Source organism: Micromys minutus (genome assembly GCF_963924665.1).
Source record: "Micromys minutus genome assembly, chromosome: 6".
Taxonomy (NCBI): domain Eukaryota; kingdom Metazoa; phylum Chordata; class Mammalia; order Rodentia; family Muridae; genus Micromys; species Micromys minutus.
The window spans coordinates 52318330-52342128 of record NC_137975.1 but is presented as its reverse complement, the minus strand read 5'-3'; the positions used below and the strand labels follow the sequence as shown (position 1 = coordinate 52342128).

Here is a 23799-nt window from a genome sequence, read left to right as displayed (position 1 = left end):
ATGGCATCGGCCACTCTGGCAGCTGCAGTGTGGCCACTTTGGAGAGCTCTCCGCCGGACTGCCCCGCTTCTCCGGCGCAGTTACCAGACGGAGAGGGGCGTCTATGGATACCGGCCTAGGAAAACCAAGAGCAGCGAGCCCCGAGGCGACCGTGCAGGCCCCTCAGGTTGGGGATGCGGCGGGACACTGTGGGTAGAGAGCAAGGACCTAAGGAGCCTCCCTGTGTGGGGTGCTCTTGAAAGTGGGTGCTGGGCTCCAGGGAGCGTCTGGCCTGTGAGGGAGAGCAGCCCGGGGAGCAGAGAATACGGAAGGAGGAAAGCTTGGGAATTGTCAGTGTCACAGTTCACACCAGTGTCTAGCCTCCACAATTGGGCATCCCTGGCTTTGTTTCTAAGTGATCTCCCCATCTTTCTTGTTGGGTACTGGTTTGGGGACAGCTTCCTCTTTTAAATCCTTTCCCATAAAGAAGTGGGAATTTGGCTCTGGGGAGAGACGGATCTGTGGGAGAAGACGCGTTCTAAGATCTCACAGTTCTTAAGTGGATGATACATTTCCAGGGCTAACTTGTGCTATTTGTAAGAGGGCAGTTGGTACATTATCCTACACAACAGCGGTATTACTTGCCCCTTGAAATTAGCTAGCCTTCACTTTAATTGCTATTTAAAACTGCTGAACTTACAAACATGTTTTGACATATTAAATGCCACCGGGAATAGCAGTTTTGGAAATGTGTTGTAGCATTGTCAAAGAATACTTTCAAGTTCTTGGTTTATGTATGAAGTTATTCTATCATTATTTGTCCTCATACAGAATTATGATATAATATGATATAAATATATATCATATATATCACATATATGATAGGATATAAAAATGCAGATTATTAGAGAAAACTGTTGACAGCCCGGTAGTGGTGGCACATGCCTTTAATCTTAGCACTGGGGAGGCAGAGGCAGGCAGATCTCTGAGCTTGAGGTCAGCCTGGTCTACAGATTTGAGTTCCAGGACAGTCAGAGCACCACCGAGAAACCCTGCCATGACCCTCCCCCAGTTACATTTGTTTATTTGCTATATATCTTTCATATTTATTTATCTTATGTGTGTATGTATGTATATACACCACATGCACATCTGGTGTCCACAGAAGGCACTGGATTCCCTGGATATGGAGGTAACCGATGGCTGTGGGCCAGCATGTGGTAGCTGGGAATCCAATCTGGGTCCTTTGCAAGAGCAACTATGCTTTTAATTCAGCCATTTTACTGGCCCCTAGTTAGCTTCTTGTTTGATTATTTGTTTGAAATAGGCTTTCACTATGCAACCTTGGTTGGCCCAGAACTTGTGTAGACCAGGTTGGCCTCAAACTCAGAGATCTTCTGCCTCTCTGCCTCCCAAGTGCTGGGACTAAAGATGTGTGTCACCATTCCCCTCCCCCCACCCCCAGTTGGCATCTTTGATTTAAGTCTAGCAGGCTCAGTGCACAGCATTAACCCTAGCCCTGGAAAGACAAAGGCAGGTCAGTTTTTGTGAGTCCAATGCCATCCTGTCTTACATAGCAAGTTCCAGGCCAGCTGTTGCCACAAAACCAAACAAATCCTCTTTAACTTCTAAGTGCCTGACCAGACCTTTGACTCTTTCTTCACGTTTTGGAACCTTAGTACTTTGCCCTTTACCTTGGGACCACTGAAAATAAACCTCATCTCTCTCATTTGAATCTCTCCAGTTCTTCTTTGGTGTTTAAAATGCCAGTTCCCAGTTGTGCAGTTTTTTTCTCTTTGTCCAGGGTCTGATTGAGTGACCTTAGGTGAGGCTCAGAAACATGATCTCCCCACCCTTCTTTTTTTTTTTTTTTTTTTTTTTTTTTTTTTTTTTTACAGTCTTGGAGATCAGAATGAGGGTTTGCAAGTGCTGTACCCCTGAGCTACATAAACCCTCATCCCAGAAATCATGCGAGTGTGTGTGTGTCTATGTGTGTCCACCTGTGGCTGGGTGGCTAGGACTTCCTAAGCAGATGTGTGTTGTATGTGGACGGGACATGCCTTTACTTAAAGTTATGCTACTGGGCACTCAACACAAACCTACTGTGATTGCCTTTGAGCTTTTCTTTTTCATCCTTCTGATCTACTGACCTACTGACCTAAAAATTAAGCTTGTCATGGGAAAACCTAGGCTTATAGTTGTTATTCAGAAGACTATATGAGAATCATTTTGGGGAGCTGCAGGCCGGTAGGGTTCAAAAATATCTCTGGCCTCAAAAAATATGACTTTCCATGTCCCCCTAACTGGGAACTTGCTTTGTTATGAGTTACTTGGTCACGTCTGAAAGTTCAGAACTGAATGACAGCTTCAGGTCATGCATTTGATCTTATGTGTCTTAGGGCCACTGTGAGGGAAGAACAGAGTCAATGCTGAGAATATTTGTGTCATAGTGGCAGCATCTGGCCCACGGGGTAAAAAATGTTTTTACTTTATTTAAAACATGCTTTGACTTGATCTTAAAGGAGAGTAGGGTCACCTTTCGGAATTACCATTGTATGAATGAATGTCTGGGATAGTTTTCTTTTCCTCTGCTTTAGGAAGTTACTTTGTCACAACTCTTTACAGATCATCATCTATAAAGATGATGCATGGCGGAAAGGGGAGAAGAGAGCCGCATGGGTGACTTGTATTCACATCACAAGGGTGGAACCTGGTCAGTTGCTATGAATCTGTGTCTGTAGTGGAGACTGAGGAGCACAGTATTTTACTTGCATAGCCATGCATCAGCTAAAAATTATCTAATTATCTGAAAGGAAGGGGAAAACTGGTAGCCATGGCTACCCAACTCAAACCTGGATGTCTCTAAATTTTATTTCTGTACGCCCACTGTTTTGTTTTGTTTTTTTTTTCTGAATATGAGTTAGCATCATTATCTGGCAAGAGTGCAGTCTTCCTTGACGGGGCTGGCTGTATAGTTTACCTCCTCATTCCATGTATGCACATTCAGTCCTGGTGTGTGTGTGTTTGTGTGTGTATGTGTGTGTATGTGTGTGTTTCAGGCCAGAGTTAGGCATTTTTTTTGGCAGTACGTGTTTCTTATAAAATTCATGGATCTGCAGCCATTGTTTCTGGTTATTCCATGGGCAAGTTGCTTAGGTTAAAATTTTTATCTAGCCTTACCTTTAATCCCAGCACCCAAGAGGCTGAAGCTGAGGTGGATGGGCAAGAGTTCTGAATCAGCTTGATTTACACAGCAAGTTAGGTTCTATCCTGTTTTGTGTGTGTGTGTGTGTGTGTGTGTGTGTGTGTGTGAGAGAGAGAGAGAGAGAGAGAGAGAGAGAGAGAGAGAGAGAGAGAGAGAGAGAGAGAAAGAGGAGAAAGAGAGACAGAGTGAGGCAGAAGCAAAGAGACACACAGAGAGACAGAGAGAGACACAGATGGACAGACACACAAAGACAAAGAGAAACACAGACAGAGCGAGAGACAGACAGACATACAGAGACAGAGAGACACACAGAGAGACAGAGAGAGAGACAGAAAGAGACACAGATGGACAGACACACAGAGACAGTGAGACAGAGACAGAGACACATAGAGAGATAGAGTGAGAGACAGACACACAGAGACAGAGAGAGACAGAGACAGAGAGAGACACAGAGAGAGTGAGAGACAAACATACACACAGAGACAGACAGACACACAGAGAGACAGAGCATACGCTCGAGAGAGAGACAGAATGAGACTGACAGCGAGGGAGAGGAAGAAAACGCATTAAGAAAAGAGTTAAGCTTGAGAAATTTGGTCTCTCATTAATTACCTTTGTTCTCTAAATTTAATGATATTTGCCTTTGGACTCTGAGTTACAGATTTTAGTATGAAGGCAACATTATTTTTGTAAGATAGAGTCGCACTGTGTAATCCTTTCTGACTTGGAATTTGCTACACAAACCAGGCTGCCCCCGACTTTACCTCTGACTTATCTAAGTTTATCTGACTTATCTCTGACCCACAAGTGGGACCAAAGGTGTGTTTTATGCCCTGACCTTCAGGTTACATTCATTTTGATTTTTGGTTTTACGAGACAGGGTTTCTCTGAGTAACTGCTCTAGCTGTCCTAGAATTCTGTAGACCAGGCTGGCTTCAAACTCACAGAGCTCCTGTGCTTCCTGAGTGCTGGGATTAAAGTTATGCTCTACTATGACTAGCTCTCTTTATTTGATCTTTAAGGTTAAGCTAGCTCGGAGGTTCTCAACCTTCCTAATGCTGTGATCCTTTAATACAGTTGTGCCGACCCCCACCATAAAATTTTGTTGCTACTTCATGGCTGTAATTTTGCTACTGTTATGAATCATAATGTAAACATCAGTTATGCAGAGTTGCTGATATTGATTCCTATGAATGAGTGGTTTAACCCCAAAGGGGTTGCAACCCAAGGGTTGAGAACCATTGAGTTAGACTGAGTTATCTTACAAAAATTTGTGGGGGAGGTGCATTCTCAGTAGAATATGAAGGGTGGAAGCTCTGTTAACACAGGCCTGAGTTCATGGCCATATGGGCCTATGAGCTGGCCAACTATAGCTATAAATATCGCCATGCACAAACTCGTAAAGTTACTTAGACATTGTAAGATTCTTTCTTTGTTTGTTTGTTTGTTTTGAGACAGGGTTTCTTTGTATAGCCCTGGCTGTCCTGGAACTTGCTCTGTAGACCAGGCTAAGATTTAAATTTAATTTATTTACATGTTCATTTTAGATAGGGTCTCAGGTATTCCTGGCTGGCCTCTAACTTACTGTGTTAGCTGAGGGTGACCTTAAGCTTCTGACTCTACTTCCCAGATACCCAGAACCAAATGTAATATGTCCTCAGCTGGCAAAATCACTCCCCTGCCAGAGCAGGAGACAAATCATAGCTGCTATGGACAATCTGAAGCATCCCCATTGCCCATACCTAGGATTAAAACAAAAACATTCACATAGCATAACTGGGTTTTGAGAGAGAGAGAGAGAGAGAGAGAGAGAGAGAGAGAGAGAGAGAGAGAGAGCATGCAGAGTTGGAGTTATAGGTGGTTGTGGGCCACCTAGTATGGATACTGAAAGCTGAACCTGGGTCCTATGTAAGAGCAGTGCTCTTAACTATTGAGCCATGCTCCACCCCCATAAACTTCATAAATGGCAATTTATTTCTGCATACAAAAGGCTGACCACACCAGCTAAAGGATGTCTCCCCTAAGATTAAGAAATTGTTTATTCTTTCAACTTGCCAGATGTTAGAAACTTGAACAATGTAGAATATGCATTGTCTATATCTAAATCTCTGGGATCTACTGTAGTACCCAGTGCTTAACTGGTACAGAGTAAATGTATTTAAGTTAAAAACAAACAAGCAGGAAAAACCCACAAAACTGTAGGCTTAGATTTTTTTAAAACCTTCTTTAATTATGGTTCTGTAATATTTCAACCTCCCTTCCAGCCCACCACTCACTAGAGGTAGGAGAAAAGAAAGGTCAATAGGAAATGGGGTTTGTGGACCCATTTAGAAATAGTTCTTTGGGGTGATTCCATTCTCCATTAGTCCAGTCAAATAGCAAAACACCAAACACAAATCATCAGCAGCAGTCCAATCCACTTGGCAAACACCAAACATGATCAAGCAGCAGCAGCTTGATCCAGAGAAAGCACAAGGTTCTACCGATTGACAGGAGTCCACAAGTCCTCAGAAGCAGCATGAAGCAGCCAGAACATCACCAGAAGTGCTTTGGTGCATTTCTCTCTATGAAATCACATGTGAAGATCAATGAAGAAAGCAAGGTGAACCAATGCCAGAGTATGGTCAGCAAAGACCAGTGTCAGAAACAACAATGACCAGCAAAGAGTTGCAAGGCGAATCAATGCAAGAACATTGTCCACTGTCTGCTGGGTTATACATATACTCTTTCTAAACACCATATGCCTCTCATACATTCATTCTAGCAGATCATCACTGATTGCTCTTTCACCAGGCAACTTCCCAAAAAAAAAACACCAGGTGTCTGCTTCAGCAAAACATCCTCTCACAAGACAGTTTCCAGAAAAACATCACATGACAACAGAGTCTCCAACAAAACCAGAAATTCCCACCTCACAAAACTATGTTTCTAGCAGGTGCTATAGCCTAAGAAGGGATGAGTCTACTGGATAGACTTTTCAGAGCCACCATTCTTGTTATTTTACTAACTTGGAGCTAGGAACCGAACTCAGGGCCTTAGACACTTGAGGCAAGCACTTTGCCTGTAGTGTGTTGCCTCTGGGTCCTGTTCTGTTTTCACTGTTATTACTCCATGTTCTGGGCTCTAAGACACAGAGTCTCTCCTGTTAACAGTGCTGAGTTTCTAAGTATTTGTTGATGAGATAGCTTCTACTTGACCTCATGCATTTCTCTCTCTCCCTCCCTCCCTCCCTCCCTCCCTCCCTCTCTCTCTCCCTCTCTCTCTCTCTCTCTCTCTCTCTCTCCCTCCCTCCCTCCCTCCCTCCCTCCCTCCCTCCCTCCCTCCCTCTCTCTCTCTCCCTCCCTCCCTCCCTCCCTCCTTCTCTCTCTCTCTCTCCCTCCATTCTTTCTTTCCTTCTTTAAGATTTCTTTTTATGTGTGTTTTGCATACGTGTATGGCTATGTGCCACATATGCCTGGTGCAAGTGGAATCCAATAGAGGCCCCTGAGACTGGAGTTACAGACAAGTGTGCGTTATCATGTAGGTGCTGGGAATTGAGTCAGGTCCTCTAGGAGAGCAATCAGTGCTCTTGATTTCTGAGCCACCTCTCCAGTCCCACTATTTATTTCTTAGTCAGAGATATTACATCAGAGCCCTCGGCTGGTACCAGGTACATAGACAGACACAAAGCAAAATAGTTGTTTACATAAAAGAAAATTTAAAGTTAAAAAGAAATAGAAACATAATAAATATGTTCTTATATATGCAGTTTTATTTTATTTTTTGAGACATGATCTTTCTCTGTAATTCTGGTTGACCTCAGTTGACCTCATATATTTGCTGTTGTGTAGACTGGCCTTCAACGCTTGGTGGTCCTACTACTTCAACTACTGCATTCTGGGATTACATCATAGACCACCATGCTAGGCTTATGCAGTTTGTGTGAGTGTGTGTGTGTGTGTGTGTGTGTGTGTGAGAGAGAGAGAGAGAGAGAGAGAGAGAGAGAGAGAGACAGACAGACAGACAGACAGACAGACAGATTTGAAATGTTTGAATCTTGCTTCTGAGTGTCAAGAGAGAAAGCCTATTAGATATGGGACAACAGACACACATGCACACACATCGAATTAACAAACAAACACACTAAGTATTTTTTAAAGAATAAGAGTCAGTCTCTTTCCCGTCTTGCACGATCGTGGGTGAAAAGGTGGAGAAGCCTAATACAAAGGAGAAGAAACCTGCAGCCAAGAAGGCTGGCGGGGATGCTCCTGCCTCCAAGGCCTGGCCCGCTGGTGCAGCCAAAAAGCTTAAAACGTCCAAGAAGGTGGCAAAGCCCCATTGCAGCCAAAACCCTGTCCTGGTTAGAGGAATTGGCAGGTACTCCCAATCTGCTATGTATTCCAGAAAGACCTTGTACAAAAGGAAATACTCAGCTGCCAAGACCAAGGTTGAAAAAAAAGAAGAAAAAGAAGAAGATCCTTGCTACTGTCACAAAAACAGTTGGTGGGGACAGGAATGGTGGTGAAGCTTTGAAAAACGCCTAGGTATTGTCCTACTGAAGAAGTGCCTCGGAAGCTACTGAGCCACCGCAAGAAGCCCTTCAGTCAGCACGTGAGAAGGCTGCGCTCCAGCATCACTCTGGGACTGTCCTAATCATCCTCACCTGGCACCACAGGGGCAAGAGGATGGTCTTCCTGAAGCAGAGGGGCAGTGGCTTGCTACTTGTGACTGGACCTCTTGCCCTCAACCGAGTTCCTGTGCGCAGAACACACCAGAAGTTTGTCATCGCCACATCTACAAAAGTAGGTATCAGTGAGGTTAAAATCCCCAAACACCTGACTGACGCTTACTTCAAGAAGAAGCAGCTGCGAAAGCCCAGGCATCAGGAGGGCGAGATCTTTGACACAGAGAAGGAGAAATACGAGATTACAGAGCAGCGAAAGGCTGATCAGAAAACTGTGGCCTCACAGCTCTTGCCAAAGATTAAAGCCATTCCTCAGCTCCAGGGCTACCTGTGATCTCAGTTCTCCCTGACAAACGGGATGTATCCTCACAAACTGGTGTTCTAAATTGTTAACAACTCAATTAAACAGCCTCATAGTTAAAAAAAAAAAAAAAAAATAAGAGTCAGTTAAGGCAATGGGCATGACTTTAAATGTGTTCATGTTTATCAGTTGCCATGAAAGTACTGTCTTAGTGCAGAGGAATGATTTTCTGTTATAGATTATGTACTTAACTTTTGGTTATTTATAAAATAAAAGACAAACCCTTCCGTAGACTCTTTGATACTTCAGATGTAACACAGTGATCAAGCTGGTGACACATACCTGTTATTCATTCACAAGCTAAAATAGGAGGATAACAAGTTCAAGGCCAGCCTAGGCTATAGTAACAAGAGAGAATGAAGAGAAGGTCGTTCAGGGCTCTGCAGCCTCACTGTCATTCCCTACCCTTCACAGGTTTGTCTCGGGTACAGCCAGCACCTGTCTAGGGTGCCCACACCACTCACTAAGCATCCCTTTGTACTGAGGGTTTGAGGCAGTGGCACATTCGCCTTTAGAGACCTCGTAGATTGAGCTGATGGTCGATGTTTCAAGCAGTTAAACTTTGACTGAGTGTTCTTTGTAGTTCACTCTTGATAGTATCTTGTACTTTGCCCTCTGTAGACCCTCTGTAGTTGCCAAATTATTTCCTTTATTTATTTGTGCTCAGACTCTCATGCATCGATTTTGGATTTATTCATCCAAATTCCCAGCTCATAGTGGAGGTTAGTTGAAGAAGGGCAATTCACAAGGATACATTTTATATTTTTTTAAGGCATCTTTTTAAAAACCAAGGTGGTTACTTTTCTTTTTTCTTTTTCCTCCATTAGTTTCTTTATTCACTTTACATTCCAATTGCAGCCCCCTCCCCTGTCTTCAACCCCTCCCTACCTTTCTTATTGAGATTACAAACCAACTGAAGGCTTGCTTATGCTGTCTCAAGTTCAGGGGAGACAGTCATTGTGAAGCAGAAGGCGTGGCAGCTAAGGTAGCATCTTAGGGGTGGGGTTATGGGGAGGCTATAGTGCCTGCTCCTTACCTCTTGCTGAGTCAGAAAGCCGAAACTAACTATAACTCTAAAGGCCTGCCCAATGAGCCTACACTAGTCCCCAAAACCCAGATGTCCTGTTACTTCCTAAAACTGCTAGGAGCAACATGTTCAAACACAGAAATCCGTAGGGAACATTTCCCCGCTGAAACTGTACTCAGTGACCTTCGATAGAGAAAGCCATCAGATTCTAGATCAAATCTGGAGGTTACCGTCTCGCTCACTGAACTGTGATAGTTGAAGTGAGGTTGTGGGGGTGTTGTGTATTTCAGACCACAGGGGCCTTTACTGGAATTGTAAAAAATACTTCGAAGAAACTGAAGTGATTTTTTAAATTGTAGACAAATTTAAATTATTAATGCAGATGTAAAAGTATACAGCTTTAGGCCTTAAAAGATGTCAGCTTACTGATACAGTTCCCTCCTCATTTTTTCTATAGGTTCAAGGCACCTCTTCAATGTTTATTGTAATAGATGAAGGGATGTGGATTTGCCTCAGTGGCAGAATGTCTGCTTAGAATGCTTAGGGCCCTGGGTTTTATCTCAAGGGGAAAATTGTGTGTGTGTGTGTGTGTGTGTGTGTGTGTGTGTGTGTGTGTGTGTATGGTGTGTGTGTGTGTGTGGTGTGTATGTGTATGTATGGTATGTGTGTATTGTGTGTGTTTGTGTGGTGTGTGTGGTATATATGTGTGTGTGTGTGTGTATGGTATGTTTGTGTATGGTGTGTGTATATGGTGTGTGTGTTGTATGTATGTATGTGTGTGTGTTGTGTGTTGTGTATATGTGTATGGGGTGTGTGTGTGTGTGTGTGTGTGGTGTGTATTGAATATGTTTGTATATGTGTATGTGTGTGGTGTATATGGTATGTGTGTGTATATGGTATATGTGGTGTATATGTATGTATATGTGTATAGTGTGTTTGTATGGTGTGCGTGTGGTATGTGTGGTGTGTATGTATATGTGTATATGTGTGGTGTGTATGATATGTGTGGTGTGTATGTGTGTTTATGTGTATGTATGTGTATGGTATGTGTGTGTAAGTGTGTAAGTATAATGGAATATTGGAATCAACTTTTTTGTTACCAGTGTCAGTTTTTAGAGGTTTCTTAACCTAGCAAGGAGGGGGTGGTGAAACCCAGAACTTGGGAGGCAGAGGCAGGCAGATCTCTGAGTTCCAGGCCAGTCTGGTCTACAGAGCAACTTCCGGATAGATACACAAAGAAACCCTGTCTCCAAAAACAAAAAACAACCTCTCCCCACTCTCCAAAACAGGAGCATCAAACACGGAAGTATATGTTTAGTAATGCACTTGGAAAGTTGAGATATCTTCAACAAAACAAAGAAGAAAGAGAAAAAGAAAGAAAAGGAAAAGACAAACTAGATATCATGTGAGGAGGTGTGCACTGCCCACAGAGGCCATAGAGGTGCCAGATCCCCTGGGTGCCGAGAATTGAATTGGAATTTTCTGAACTGCTAAGCCATCTCCCCTTGGCCTGGCTTTTAGATGAAATACTAAGTTTAGTTTAACTTAGCTGATACTGTGCTTTGTGCTGGGTAACTTGGCATTTTCCTTCCTGAAGCAGAACTGTGGTCAATTAACATTTTAATTTGTGGAAGATAACCAAGTATCAGTGTAGATGGGAGCATTTACCGTCGTCTTTTGTAAGCAGCACTTTTGTTTTCGCTTGTCTTCCAGTCACAAGCAACAGAACCTAGCTGTGGCTACCCCAAGCGCACAGGGCTATCTGAAAGGATGTCTCCTCAAACTGAAGGACTTGTTCAGCAGTTAAGACTTAGGTGGGGGGGCAAACCCGAGTCTTCTCTGGGAATATGGTGCACTGTGGGCCTGCCTAGCTGTTGCTGATGCAAACATGTCTGATGACTGCATCCCTGATCTTCCCTCACTGTGCCTACCGCATGTGAAGACTTGAACTTGGCAGCGCATAGAACACAGACTAAAGCACGTTCGTTGCTAGGAAACCATTTCTCGGTGGTAATTGCTCAAACTAGATGTTGAAGAGGTTTGCTTTGCTTTTTTTTTTTTTTTTTTTTTTTTGAGACAGGAGCTCACTATGATGTAGCCCAGGCTGTTCTGGAACTCACAGAAAGCCACTCCTTCTGACTCTGAGTACTGGGATTAGAGGCATGTACCAGTATGTACTATGTATGTGTTTGGTGTCTGAAAGGTCCAAAAGAGAGCTGTGAGTCCTCTGGAACTGGAGTGATGGATGGCTACTAGCTTCCATGTGGATGCTGGGAGCTGAATTGGTCCTCTGCAAGAGCAGCAAGTATCCTCAACTGTTGAGCCATTTCTCTAGCCCTGGTTTTGAACTTACAGAAACCTGCTTGCCTCTGCCTTCCAAGTGCTGGGATTAAAGGCATTCGACACCGTGCCCAGCATTCACCCTCTTTTTTAATGTGCAGTCTAAGATGGAGAGATGGCTCAGTGGTTAAGAGCACTGACTATGTTTCCAGAGGTCCTGGGTTCAAATCCCCAGCAACCACATGGTAGCTCACAACCATCTGTAATGAGATCTTTGCACCCTCTTCTGGTATCCAAGCATATATATTCAACACTGTATACACAACAAATAAATAAATCTTAAAAAACAAACAAAACAAAACCCTGCACTAACAGGGAAAGGAAGGGGTCCATGTCTTTAATATTAGTCAGTGTGGAAATGATGTACGTCAGTTTTGGAAGTCCTTCCTTATTTAAGGAAATAAGTGTGTTTACCTAGTATCTGACAGCCTTTAATCCTGAGAACCCTGGCAGAGGCGAGGGGGAACAGTGTGTAGTAAATGTCTAAGGCCGTCCTTCTGTGGCGAGTGTTTCTGTAGTCCTGAGCATCTCCTCACTTGTCTTATTTCATTCCCAATGCAGTTGACCATGGCCTTGCCAGGCTGGTGACAGTGTATTGTGAGCATGGCCACAAAGCTGCCCAGATCAACCCTCTCTTCCCGGGACAAGCCCTCCTGGATACTGTGCCTGAAATCCAAGCTCTTGTCCACACACTTCAGGGACCCTTCACTACCACAGGTAAGGCGACCCTTGGGTGTGAGAAGGAACCTGACAGGAAGAGCCTTGTTTCCTTGTAGAACTGGGTGCCTGGATTGGAGACTTCCCTCAGGTAAGGGCAGTGGTTCTTCAACTTCTTAATATGGTAACTCTTTAATACAGTTGTTACCCGTGGTGTCGCCCAACTATAAAGTAAGTTTTATTGCTGCTTTTTAAAAAAGATTTATTTATTTATTTTATGTATGTGAGTGCTCAATCTACATGTCAGAAGAGGAGATCACATCACATTGTAGGTGGGAATGGGGTACTATGTGGTTGCTGGGGATTGAATTCAGGACTTCTGGAAGAGCAGACAGTGCTCTTAACCGCTAAGCCATAGGTCTCTCCAGCCCTTGTTGCTACTTTGTAACCGCTACTTATTTTGCTACTGTTATAAGTTGTAATGGCAATACCTGTGTTTTCTGGTGGTCTTGGACAACCCCCTGTGGAAAGATCATTAGACCTTCAATGGGGTTATGACCCATAGCTTGAGAACTTCTCCACTTGGAGAAGGAACAAGGAAGGACACATTTAATTGTCTTGGAGTAGGAGCTGTCTTGAAGTTCTAGAAAGGTCTTAGTTTCTCTGTGGTAAAGAACATATAGAGCAGACTGGGAAGATGGTTCAGTGGGTAGAGGTGCCTACCACAAAGTGGGTGGAACACAGAAAGTAGAAAGGGAGAACTAGCTACTGTCTCCATATGCCATGTATAATGAAATGCACATGGTGACCTCCCATACATAAACAACAGCATTTAAAAGTCCAATCATGTCTGTACCACACATTTTACATATAGAATGCTGGTTTATTTTCATAGCTGCTCCTAAAAGTCTTTGTTGCCATCTTTAGTTTAGAAATGGTGCCTTGGTTACTTTGTTACTTAGTTACTTTGTTAGAGCTGTGATAAAGCACCCAGACCAAGGCAACTTAGAGGAGGAAGGACTGATTTGGGCTGTCGGTTCCTGAGGGGTGAAAGTTCATCAGCATTTCAGTGGGGAAGTGTGGCAGGCAGGCCTGAGGCTGGAGCAGCAAACTGAGAGAGCACACATATATCTAGACTAGAAGTGGCATGTGGCTTTTAATCTCAAAGCCTAATGCTAGTGACATCATTCATCCATCATGGCCTCCTAAACTTCCCAAACCGCACCACCATTGGGATCCGAGTGTTCCAATGTCTGAACCCATGGGGGCTTCTCACTCAAACTACCACAGATGGAAACAGACTCAGAAAACTTAAGTAACTGTGGAGCTGTCACATGGCAGAGGTGGGAAACAACCTAGATCTGCTTTCATTCCAAAGCCCCAAACCCGTCATTCCATTTCTTTCCTGGTCTGGACACTATAACAAAAGAAAACAAACAGAACAGTGAGACCTGGGTCACATTTCACGGTTTTGGGAGTTTATCTCCTGTTACTTCTATGTTATCAGTGTAATTGTGGTGCAAGGATGAGACTAGGTCCTGTGTGTGCCAGGCAAGAGCTCTACACTGACGTGTATTCCTATCCCAAGAGTTTTAAATTTTAGTATGGAGTGACTGTAGAATCAAAACCTGACATAACCTAGAGCTGTCCTCATGGGGAAGTTCTCCTCCCTTTGAATTTCACTACCTTACGGTCATCAGCCAGAATTAAAAAAAATTTTTTTTAATTGGGTATTTTATGTATTTACATTTCAATGTTATTCCCTTTCCCGGTTCTCCCCTCTCTCAACCCTCTTCCCCCTACTTTTATGAGGGTGCTCCCCCTCCTACCCACCCACTCCCACCTCACCACTCTGGCATTCCCCTACACTGGGAAAATGAGCCTTCACAGGACCAAGGGCTTCTCTTCCCATTGATGCCAGACAAGGCCATCCTCTGCTACATATGGGTCCCTCCATGTGTGCTCTTTGGTTGGTGGTTTAGTCCCTGGAATCTCTGGGGGGTCTGGTTGGTTGATAGTGTTGTTCTTCCTATGGGGTTGCAAACCCCTTCAGCTCCTTCAGTCCTTTCTCTAACTCCTCCATTGGGGTCCCCATGAACCAGAATTTTGATTTTGCCTTTAGAGAAGGTCTAGATGGGTCAGAGGCTGTACCTCAGTGGCAGAATGCTTGCTTGTTATGTGAGAGATCCTGGATATAATTTCACACAATTACTTTTTAAATGAAGTATTAATAATCACCAGTGATTCCATTTGTAATGGAGTGCTCACAACTGAGCAGCAACAGTGTTCAGTTCTGTCCCTCAATTTATTTTCTGCATCGTTGATTATTCTTTGAAATGATCCCATTGGTTCTATTTCACAGGACTGTTAAACATGGGCAAAGAAGAGGCTTCTCTTGAGGAAGTATTAGCCTATTTGAACCATATCTACTGTGGGCCAATTTCTATTGAAACCGCCCAGCTTCAGAGCCAGGAGGAGAGAGACTGGTTTGCCAGAAGGTTGGAGGAGCTGAAAAAGGAGACGTTTACCACAGAAGAGCGCAAACACCTGTCAAAACTATTACTAGAGTCTCAGGTACGAGCAGTATCAGCTAGGAACTGGAGGGGTGGCTCAGTGGTTAAAATCACTTGCTGTTCTTCTAGAGAACCCAGGTTCAAGTCCTAGCACCCACATGGTACCTCATGCTGCTGTCTTTAACTCCAGCAACAGGGCCTCCAATGCTTGTGGCTTCTGAGGACACCTGCACTAATATGTACGTATTGATGTACAGATACATACAACTGTATAGCCAAAAATGGCAAAAAATCAGTACTAGCTAATATCAGTGAACCCGGTCTTCTCATTTCCCACAAAGATACGTAGCCACTAAAGAGAGGGAAGAAGGCATTAGACCTTGTCCCTGTCGCTCCCTGTTGCTTCAGCACAGCAGACTGGCAACACTTCCCTCCAGGCAGAAGCAGAGCAGGTGACAGGACATACGAGCTGTTGCTTCTCCTCAGCATCAGAGTGTGTTGGTGTGTCTGTCTGCTTGTCTGTCTGCTTATTTTGTAAAAGTTGACAAAGTTCTTAAGATGAGACATCTTTTGTTGTTGTTTCCTGAGGAGATTGCTAAACTACCGGGCAGAGGTTCTCAATGTAAACTGGTGAAACCAAAAACCTTGTTCTTGCCAGTGGGAGTATCTGGATAGCATTGGAACTTGGTAAAAAAAAAAAAATACCACAGAGCCTCTACAAAAGCCACAGTGTTAGACCAAGCAGCAGATAGCCACGTCCAGCCTTAGGCCTGGAAAAGTCGTGACTACCACTCAGGTCTTCACAGCTCGTTCTTCAGGTCCTTCGCAGAGCTGTGCTATCCCATGATGCCTCTCTCCGTGGATATGCAGTGGAGGGAGACAGATGTGGCCACTGCAGTAATCTGTGGCCTTCTTACACTACATGGAGCTTACCTGCCTTTTGCCTGACTCTACTGTCTTTCCAGCAGCTAATAATGTCTGTTCCGTAGGAGTTTGACCACTTTTTGGCCACCAAGTTCGCCACGGTGAAGAGATACGGAGGTGAAGGGGCAGAGAGCATGATGGGCTTTTTTCACGAGTTGCTGAAGCTGTCGGCCTATGGTGGCGTAACCGATATCATTATTGGAATGCCCCATAGAGGGAGGCTGAATTTGTTGACAGGACTTCTGCAGTTACCTCCAGAGGTAAGGTTCCTCTCTACATGGGATTGGTTGGTTTGCCTTTAATGTCAATAGACTACTATTTTATTTTTACCTCCAATTGTTTTACACAATCCCACCCACTTAACCCCACACTTCTATACTCTTAAGTGCACAATACAGCCCACACAGTTATATAATGTCACTTGTACCTATATGATCTCAGGGCTAACCACTTGGTACTGGATAACAACCGGAGGCTCCTCCCTGGGGTAAATCACTCCTCCCACTCTGGGCACTCCCCAATTGCCTGTAGTTCTTAGTCTTGGGAGCTTTTCCCTTTCCATGATGGCATGTCAACTGAGGTAGTCATTCAGGTCTTGTTTGGGCAGCCATATTGATGAGACTTCACAGATGTAGCTTTTCTGACGTCTCTAGGAGACTTTCTGTCTTTCTTGCTAGAGCAGGACTGAAGCAGAACGAAGGTGACAGTGGTAATTTCCTTTAGAAACTGATGGGGCTTATGAACAATTGATGGGGGGATAACTTAGTGAAGGGGTGGAGCTTCATGCTGACAGGCAGAATTGAGGTCGACTTTTCCGTTAATAAGTTCTATAGACTCTTCTCCCAGGGAAATTAACAGTTATTTTGTTTCTTCAAGGTGCATGGTCAAGTTGTCCTCTGCCCTCCTACTGCCATAACACCACACACACACACACACCCACACACACACATACACACACACACACACAGATACCACACACACACACACACACACACACACACACACCCACAGATACCACACACACACACCACACACACATACATATACCACACACACTACACACACACCCACACACACACATACACACACACACAGATACCACACACACACACACACACACACACACACACACACACCCACAGATACCACACACACACACCACACACACATACATATACCACACACACTACACACACCACACATCACACACACATACATATACCACACACACTACACATACCACACATCACACACACACACCACACAGACACACACACCACACACAACACACACCACCACACACACACACCACACACATACACATACCACACACACCACACATCACACAGACACACACACACCACATACACACAACACACAACACACAACACACACACCACACCACACACCACACATCACACACACACACCACACATACCATACACAGCACATACACATACACACCATACACAGCACATACACACACCACATACCACATACTACATACCACACACACACATACACACACCACACATACACACACACACACCACACACCACAGATACCATACACACCACATACACACATACACACACCACATACCACATACTACATACCACACACACACACACCAAACATACACACACACAAACCACACACCACACATACCATACACACCACATACACACACACACACACAACACACCATACACACCACATACACACACATATACACACCACATACCACACACTACATACCACACACTACATACCGCACACACATATACACACCACACACACACACACACCACACATCACACACACACATACATACACACACACTACACAGACACACCACACATCACACACACACACACACACACACACACACCACACATTACACACAGACACACCACACATACACACACACCACACACACAGTGGAGCACAGCATTGGCATCGGCAGTTTTACTTGCAAGTTTAGGCTTTGACTCCTGCAGCATGGGCCATGTCTCAGATACTTTTTACTTTTCTGCTGCTGTGACTAGACCCCATCACCAGGGTAACTTAGAGAGGAATTTATTGGTGGCTTGCTTATCGTTTCAGAGGGTCTATGAGGGCAGATAGGCAGGCGGGCATGTTGCTGGAGCAGTAGTGGAGAGCTTACATCTGATCCACAGGCAGCAGGCAGAGAGAGCTAACTTCATGGCTTGGGCTTTTGAAACCTCTGCATTCTGCAGTGACACAAGGCCACACCCCCTAATTCTTTCTAATTCTTTCCAAATGATTACACTAACTAGGGACCAAGCATTCAAATATATGAGCCTATGGGGGCCACCCATTTAAACCACCACAGGGCAGCGATGGTAGCCAGAGGCAATGTGGCTTCAGTGATCCAGAAGGCAAGGGACTTCATGGGAGCATCCTCCAGTCCTGCCATTTAGCATGTCCTAGATCCTTACAGCTGTCCCTTCTTGAAGACCTAGGTGCAAGTTTGCTGAAGTGACATAAACTAGCATCAGTGATGAGAATCTTCTTAACTTACTGCCTACAGAAACCCTAACCCTGACCAGGCCTGGAAATACCCCACTGTGGAGGGTTTGAGCCTGCTGGGGGTTCTGGTGGAAACTGCCTACCAGCCATTTCTGAGAAGCGTTTGTCTGGCAGAAGGGTCCCAGGTCTGGCCAGAGTATCCACGGTTCTTTGGGTTTGTGTTTCCTGTGAGTTTTTAATCTATCTGTACACAAATGTTCAAATGCTAGGTTCAGAGACAGACACCAGAAGGGTCTGTTGTGTGTCTGTGTCACTGTGGAGGTGTCCATGTCCATTCTGAAGAACGCAAAGTAATGCCAAGTGTCCCAGCAGTTAGAGATCTGTGTCTGTCTTTAAGTAATGCATGTTTGCAATCACTTTACAGGATTTTACACAATGCTTATCTTTCTTTAAGCTCACTTTAGATCCACAGAAATAAGACTTGTTTCACATCTTGCATTTTTGTCCTAATAGCTGATGTTCCGTAAAATGCGAGGCTTAAGTGAATTTCCGGAAAATGTTGCCGCCATTGGTGATGTCCTGTCCCATCTGACCGCCTCAGTGGACCTAGACTTTGGTGCCCATCGACCCCTCCATGTGACAATGCTTCCCAATCCCTCACATCTGGAGGCTGTTAACCCCGTGGCTGTAGGGAAAACTCGTGGCAGGCAGCAGTCTCGGGAAGACGGGGACTACTCACCGAATGGTTCTGCTCAGCCTGGGGACAAAGTCATATGCCTGCAGGTACTTGGACTTTTGGAGAGGAGGGGGGCGGAAAGAACAGTCGGTAAATATGAAGGGAGATACTAAATATTGCAAATATTTAAGAGGAAAATGGAATGACATTTTGAAAGAGGAGAATTCTGGGCTTTAAAAAAATTATTTGTAAAAATTTTCATGATACGTTTATTATTTGCAGCAGGTTTTAAAGCCACCTTGTCTGCCAGGCTTTATGGTGATATTGTGATCTGGTGGCTTTGAGTGTGAGAGTCCTTCCAGAATCATTGTAATTTTTCAAACCTGTTTATCTTGCCTCCTGTGCCATAACTTTAATGTGTGCTGTCCCCTCCTCTCTTATATTCATGGCAGCAGGCAGGATTTGGTGATGGGAGCTACTTCTCTCTGTCTCTCTTCAGCGGTGAGTGACTGGGGAGAGGAGGAGCTCAGAAGTGTGCATTGTTCCTTACAGACATGTGTGGTGTGTGTGTGTGAGTGTGTGTGTGGTGTATATGTGTGTGTGGTGTATATGTGTGTGTGGTATGTATGGTGTGTGTTTTGTGTGGTGTGTGGTGTATGTGGTGTGTGTATGTGTGGTGTGTATGGTGTGTGTTTTGTGTAGTATGTGGTGTATATGTGTTTTGAGTGTTATGTATTTGTGTGTGTGGTATGGGGTGTGTGTGTTGTACATGTGAATGTATGTGTGTATGTGGTGTGTATGTGTATATGTGTGGGTGTATGTGTTTGTGTGTATGTGGTGTGTGTATATGTGTGTGCTTGGAGTGTGTGTGTGTGTGATGTGTATGTGTGTTTGTGTGTAGTGTGTTTTTACGCCACAACATGCATGTGCAGGACAGTTTTGTGGGGTCAGTTGTGTCTTTCTACCTTTATGTGGATCCCAAGGGTCCCACCTCAGATCAAAAGTGCAAGGAGCACTTTTACCCCATGTGTCAGCTCGATAATCCCGTTTCTCACATCTTAAGGCTGTTTTCATGCAGAATTTCCTAGAGCTGAAACTGGCCCATAGCTTAGTGGTGGAGTCCTTCCTTGCCTGGGAAGCATTAGGGCCCAGGTTCAATCCCTAGCACAGAGAAAAGCAATCCCTAGGTCACTGCTTTCATTGCATATGTATGTAGTAGCTATCCCTCCCATTCCTCCCTCCCACTCTGCTGCTGTAGATGCTCAAATGTGAAACTGAGGAGTCGGGTCCAGCGTGCAGTGCTGACGGGGAGAAATGGTATTCTTTGAAAAGTACTTTCACGTAAGAAGTCCTGAAGGCTTCTGTTTTTACATCAGGGGAGCTGTGAGATGGTCATTACTGGTGTTCCTATTGGGATTCTTGCGCAGTTTGCTTCGATCAGAACTGAGCTTGCCGATTCCTTACCTCCTCCATCTGATACGTGCGTGTTTCAGGTTCACGGCGATGCTTCCTTCTGCGGTCAAGGGATTGTTCTCGAGACGTTCACGCTCTCTAATCTCCCACATTTCAGAATTGGGGGGAGCATCCATCTAATAGTAAATAACCAGCTGGGTTACACCACTCCAGCAGAGAGAGGACGGTCATCCTTATACAGCAGTGATATCGGTATGTAGCTCACTGGGACGGCTGTTGCCATGCCAGCCAGCCAGGGGACTTAGAGAAACTTCTAGTTCATTCACAACAATGAGTTTTGCTGGTTATCACATTTTAATTTAATTTAGTTTATTTAATTAATTTATTTTTAAAGAATTATTTATTTCATTTATATGAGTACACTGTAGCTGTCTTCAGACCCATCAGAAGAGGGCATCAGATCTCATTACAGATGGTTGTGAGCCACCATGTGGTTGCTGGAAATTGAACTCAGGACCTCTGGAAGAGCAGTCAGTGCTTTTAACCACTGAGCCATCTCTCCGGCCCAACCTATTTTGACCTATGCCAGTAGCAGTCTTAGCAGTACATCAGGGCTTTTACTGACCACTCAGAGCACATACAACTTTTGCAGAAACTGTCAGACAGTCACGTAATTAGAGTCTGGACTGGTGCCTCAGATTGTCAGGCAATCCAAAAGATGTTCTGGAACTCTCTTGGGAGTAAATCTTATTTTGGGATTCATGCTTTAATGATCTTTTGTCTTAGGAAGAAAGATGGTTGCAGTGCTAACAATTAACAAAACGATGTTAGCGGTCACTGTACAAGGCACCATGAGACAGTGACCCTTTATATCTGTTAGTTAGGGACTAACAGTGCCACTCAGAGTCCAGGCTAGACTCGTTTGTTTGTTTGTTTGTTTAATTTTGAATTTTTATCTTTTTATTTTGTGTGTATGTGTGTGTTCGTGCATGTGTGTTTATCTGCTTTGTATGTGTGTATATGTCTGTGTACCACATGCACGGTACCAAAAGAGTGTGGATCTCCCTGGCAGTTGTGAGCCACTACGTGCGTGCTGGGACTCACAGCTAGCTCCTTTGGCCTCCTGACAGATTTCTAAGTCTTCCAGTGCCACACAGTCCTGTGGATCCGAGAGTAGTCAGCTGAGCTCCAAAGCTTGCATGCATAGCACCCGGGCTACCCTGGTGCTGCAGGGCTGTCTTCCCGCTTAGGCAAGTGGGTCTTGGGAAACATCTCACAATAGCCCATGGCAACTGGCCTTTTACTTTTAAATCTTGGTCTTCTTTTCTTTAGGAAAGCTGGTAGGCTGTGCTATCATCCATGTCAATGGAGACAGTCCAGAGGAAGTGGTCCGAGCGACACGACTTGCTTTTGAATATCAGCGTCAGTTCCGCAAGGACGTGATTATTGATTTGTTATGCTATAGGCAGTGGGGTCATAACGAGCTGGACGAACCTTTCTTTACCAACCCAGTCATGTACAAAATCATCAGGTACAGTTACAAGTTTTCCCTCAACACTCATGCTAGCCCTTCCTCCTCCTCTTGTTCTTCTCCTCCCCCTCGTCCTCTTATCATTATCATCAATCAGTTAATCGGTGGCTCACTTTTTGGTGATGGAGATTCAACTTAGAGCTGTGTGTGAGCGTGTATAAGCATGTGTGTGTGTGTGCCTGTGTATATGTACATACATATGTGGAGGTCAGAGGACAAGTTGTGGTAATTGGTTCTCTTCTGTTGGTCATTTGAGTAAGACTCAGGTGTCCATATCAGCTGAACCTTCTTGCCAGCCTGCATCCCTGTTGTCTTCTGATAGATTCTGTGAAGTGGGATGACTATGCAAATGGTGCCTGTCCTATAGAAACCATAGTGGTCATCTTACAAGGCTCAGGAGTGCCTCTCATTCTTACACACTTCTCTTCATTAAGTAGAGAAATGGTAACTTTACAGCAAGACTAGGTAAGCCCTGATTGAGGCTAGTTAGTATGATTCTGGCAGGATTAGGAGTGGAACTCCCATGATTTATTTCTTTAAACTGTACCCCAGTACCTCCTTCTACCTTGAGAGGAAGTATCCTGAGAAATTGTTGGGCATGTGTGTGTGTGTGTGTGTGTGTGTGTGTGTGTGTGTGTGTGTGTGTGTAAAGTAGACACATCCTCAGGAATGCCAGTCACCTCCTTTGACACAGGATTTTTCAGTGGCCTAGAGTTTACCAATTAGGTTAGACTAGCTAACATCCCCAGCAGTTTTATTTTAACTGATGTGTGTTTGCACATGTGTGAGCAGGTTCCCACAGAGGCTAAAAAAGGCCATCTGGCCCCTCAGAGCTGGAGTTACAGGCATGTGTGAGCTACCTATCATGGATGCTGAGATCCGAACTCAGGTCTTTTGAGAGAACAACAAACTCTTGAGATGCATTTTCTTAAAAATAAAAAATGCCAGTCTCCTTCAGTATTTAAATGTAACAGTTCTGAAACATTTAATATATTATAGTGTCTTACAGTCATGGTCTCTGTCTAGTTCTAGAATTTAAGGATGGTAACATCCTACAAGGTTCTTGGCAATGATTCTCTGAGAATTGTGTGCATTAGATCTCTATTTCCCACCACCCGTTTCTTTCTAACAGAGCCCGAAAGAGCATTCCTGATACCTATGCAGAGCACCTCATTGCCAGTGGACTCATGACCCAGGAGGAGGTTTCTGACATAAAAGCCTCCTACTATACCAAGTTAAATGACCACTTGGCCAATGTGGCCCACTACAGCCCCCCAGCCACTAACCTGCAGGCCCGCTGGCAGGGCCTGGTGCAGCCGGAAGCATGCATCACCACCTGGAACACAGGCGTGCCTCTAGAGCTGCTGCGGTTTATCGGTGTGAAGTCCGTGGAGGTTCCAGAGGAATTGCAGTTACATAGCCACCTTCTAAAGATGTATGTTCAGGTGGGAAGCCTTGACGTTACCCCTCTTGGTTTTTTATTTATTTATTTTTTTCTCAGCAAAGAAACTGATGTTGTTTTGATATTTCCAGTTGCTAAGAAATATTTATTGTAAGTTTTTCAGTTGTGGAGAAATATTTATGGTATGTTATTGGGTTGTAGCAACTGGTCCTCATGTTGGTTTTGGAGCTTTGGTTCAGTTGATTTGGCTTTCCTTAACTTCTGTTCTTCTCTATGGGATTTTATGTATGGTGAGCACATTTTATGTTTAAGAAATGCATGCTTACTAGAAAAATACTGAAATATGTCTAATTGTTCTAACTAGTAAACAGAAAACACTGTAATCCTTTCAGGAAACTTAAAGTAATGAAAATCAACGCACATACTCCAAAGATGACCATTTATACTCTTAAACTTATTAAGGTTATACATATTGTCTTTTGTTAGATATTCTGTTTTTGCCCATGACTGATGTATGTTCAGGTGGGAAGCCTTGACGTTACCCTTCTTGGTTTTTTATTTATTTATTTTATAGTGTAGGACTTTTTGTTACTAAAATGAAGAAAACAAAGAGCT

The 23799-nt window shown here is 44.1% G+C and overlaps 1 protein-coding gene and 1 pseudogene across 2 annotated transcripts in view; both read left to right on the top strand.

Moving 5' to 3' along the window:
* Nucleotides 1-23799, top strand: part of DHTKD1 (dehydrogenase E1 and transketolase domain containing 1) — a gene marked incomplete at its 5' end in the record, with an annotated part of 37271 nt that continues 13472 nt past the window's right edge. The window contains 8 exons of the mRNA XM_080917823.1: nucleotides 1-166; nucleotides 12137-12292; nucleotides 14595-14806; nucleotides 15735-15929; nucleotides 18676-18945; nucleotides 20332-20503; nucleotides 21584-21782; nucleotides 22915-23227. Of these exons, the coding sequence (XP_080773949.1) occupies nucleotides 1-166; nucleotides 12137-12292; nucleotides 14595-14806; nucleotides 15735-15929; nucleotides 18676-18945; nucleotides 20332-20503; nucleotides 21584-21782; nucleotides 22915-23227 (1683 nt within the window). The remainder of the gene's footprint in view (nucleotides 167-12136; nucleotides 12293-14594; nucleotides 14807-15734; nucleotides 15930-18675; nucleotides 18946-20331; nucleotides 20504-21583; nucleotides 21783-22914; nucleotides 23228-23799) is intronic.
* Nucleotides 5621-8232, top strand: LOC308421666 (large ribosomal subunit protein eL6-like; annotated as a pseudogene). The gene is made up of 2 exons: nucleotides 5621-5660; nucleotides 7330-8232. The product of its transcript is annotated as a large ribosomal subunit protein eL6-like (transcript).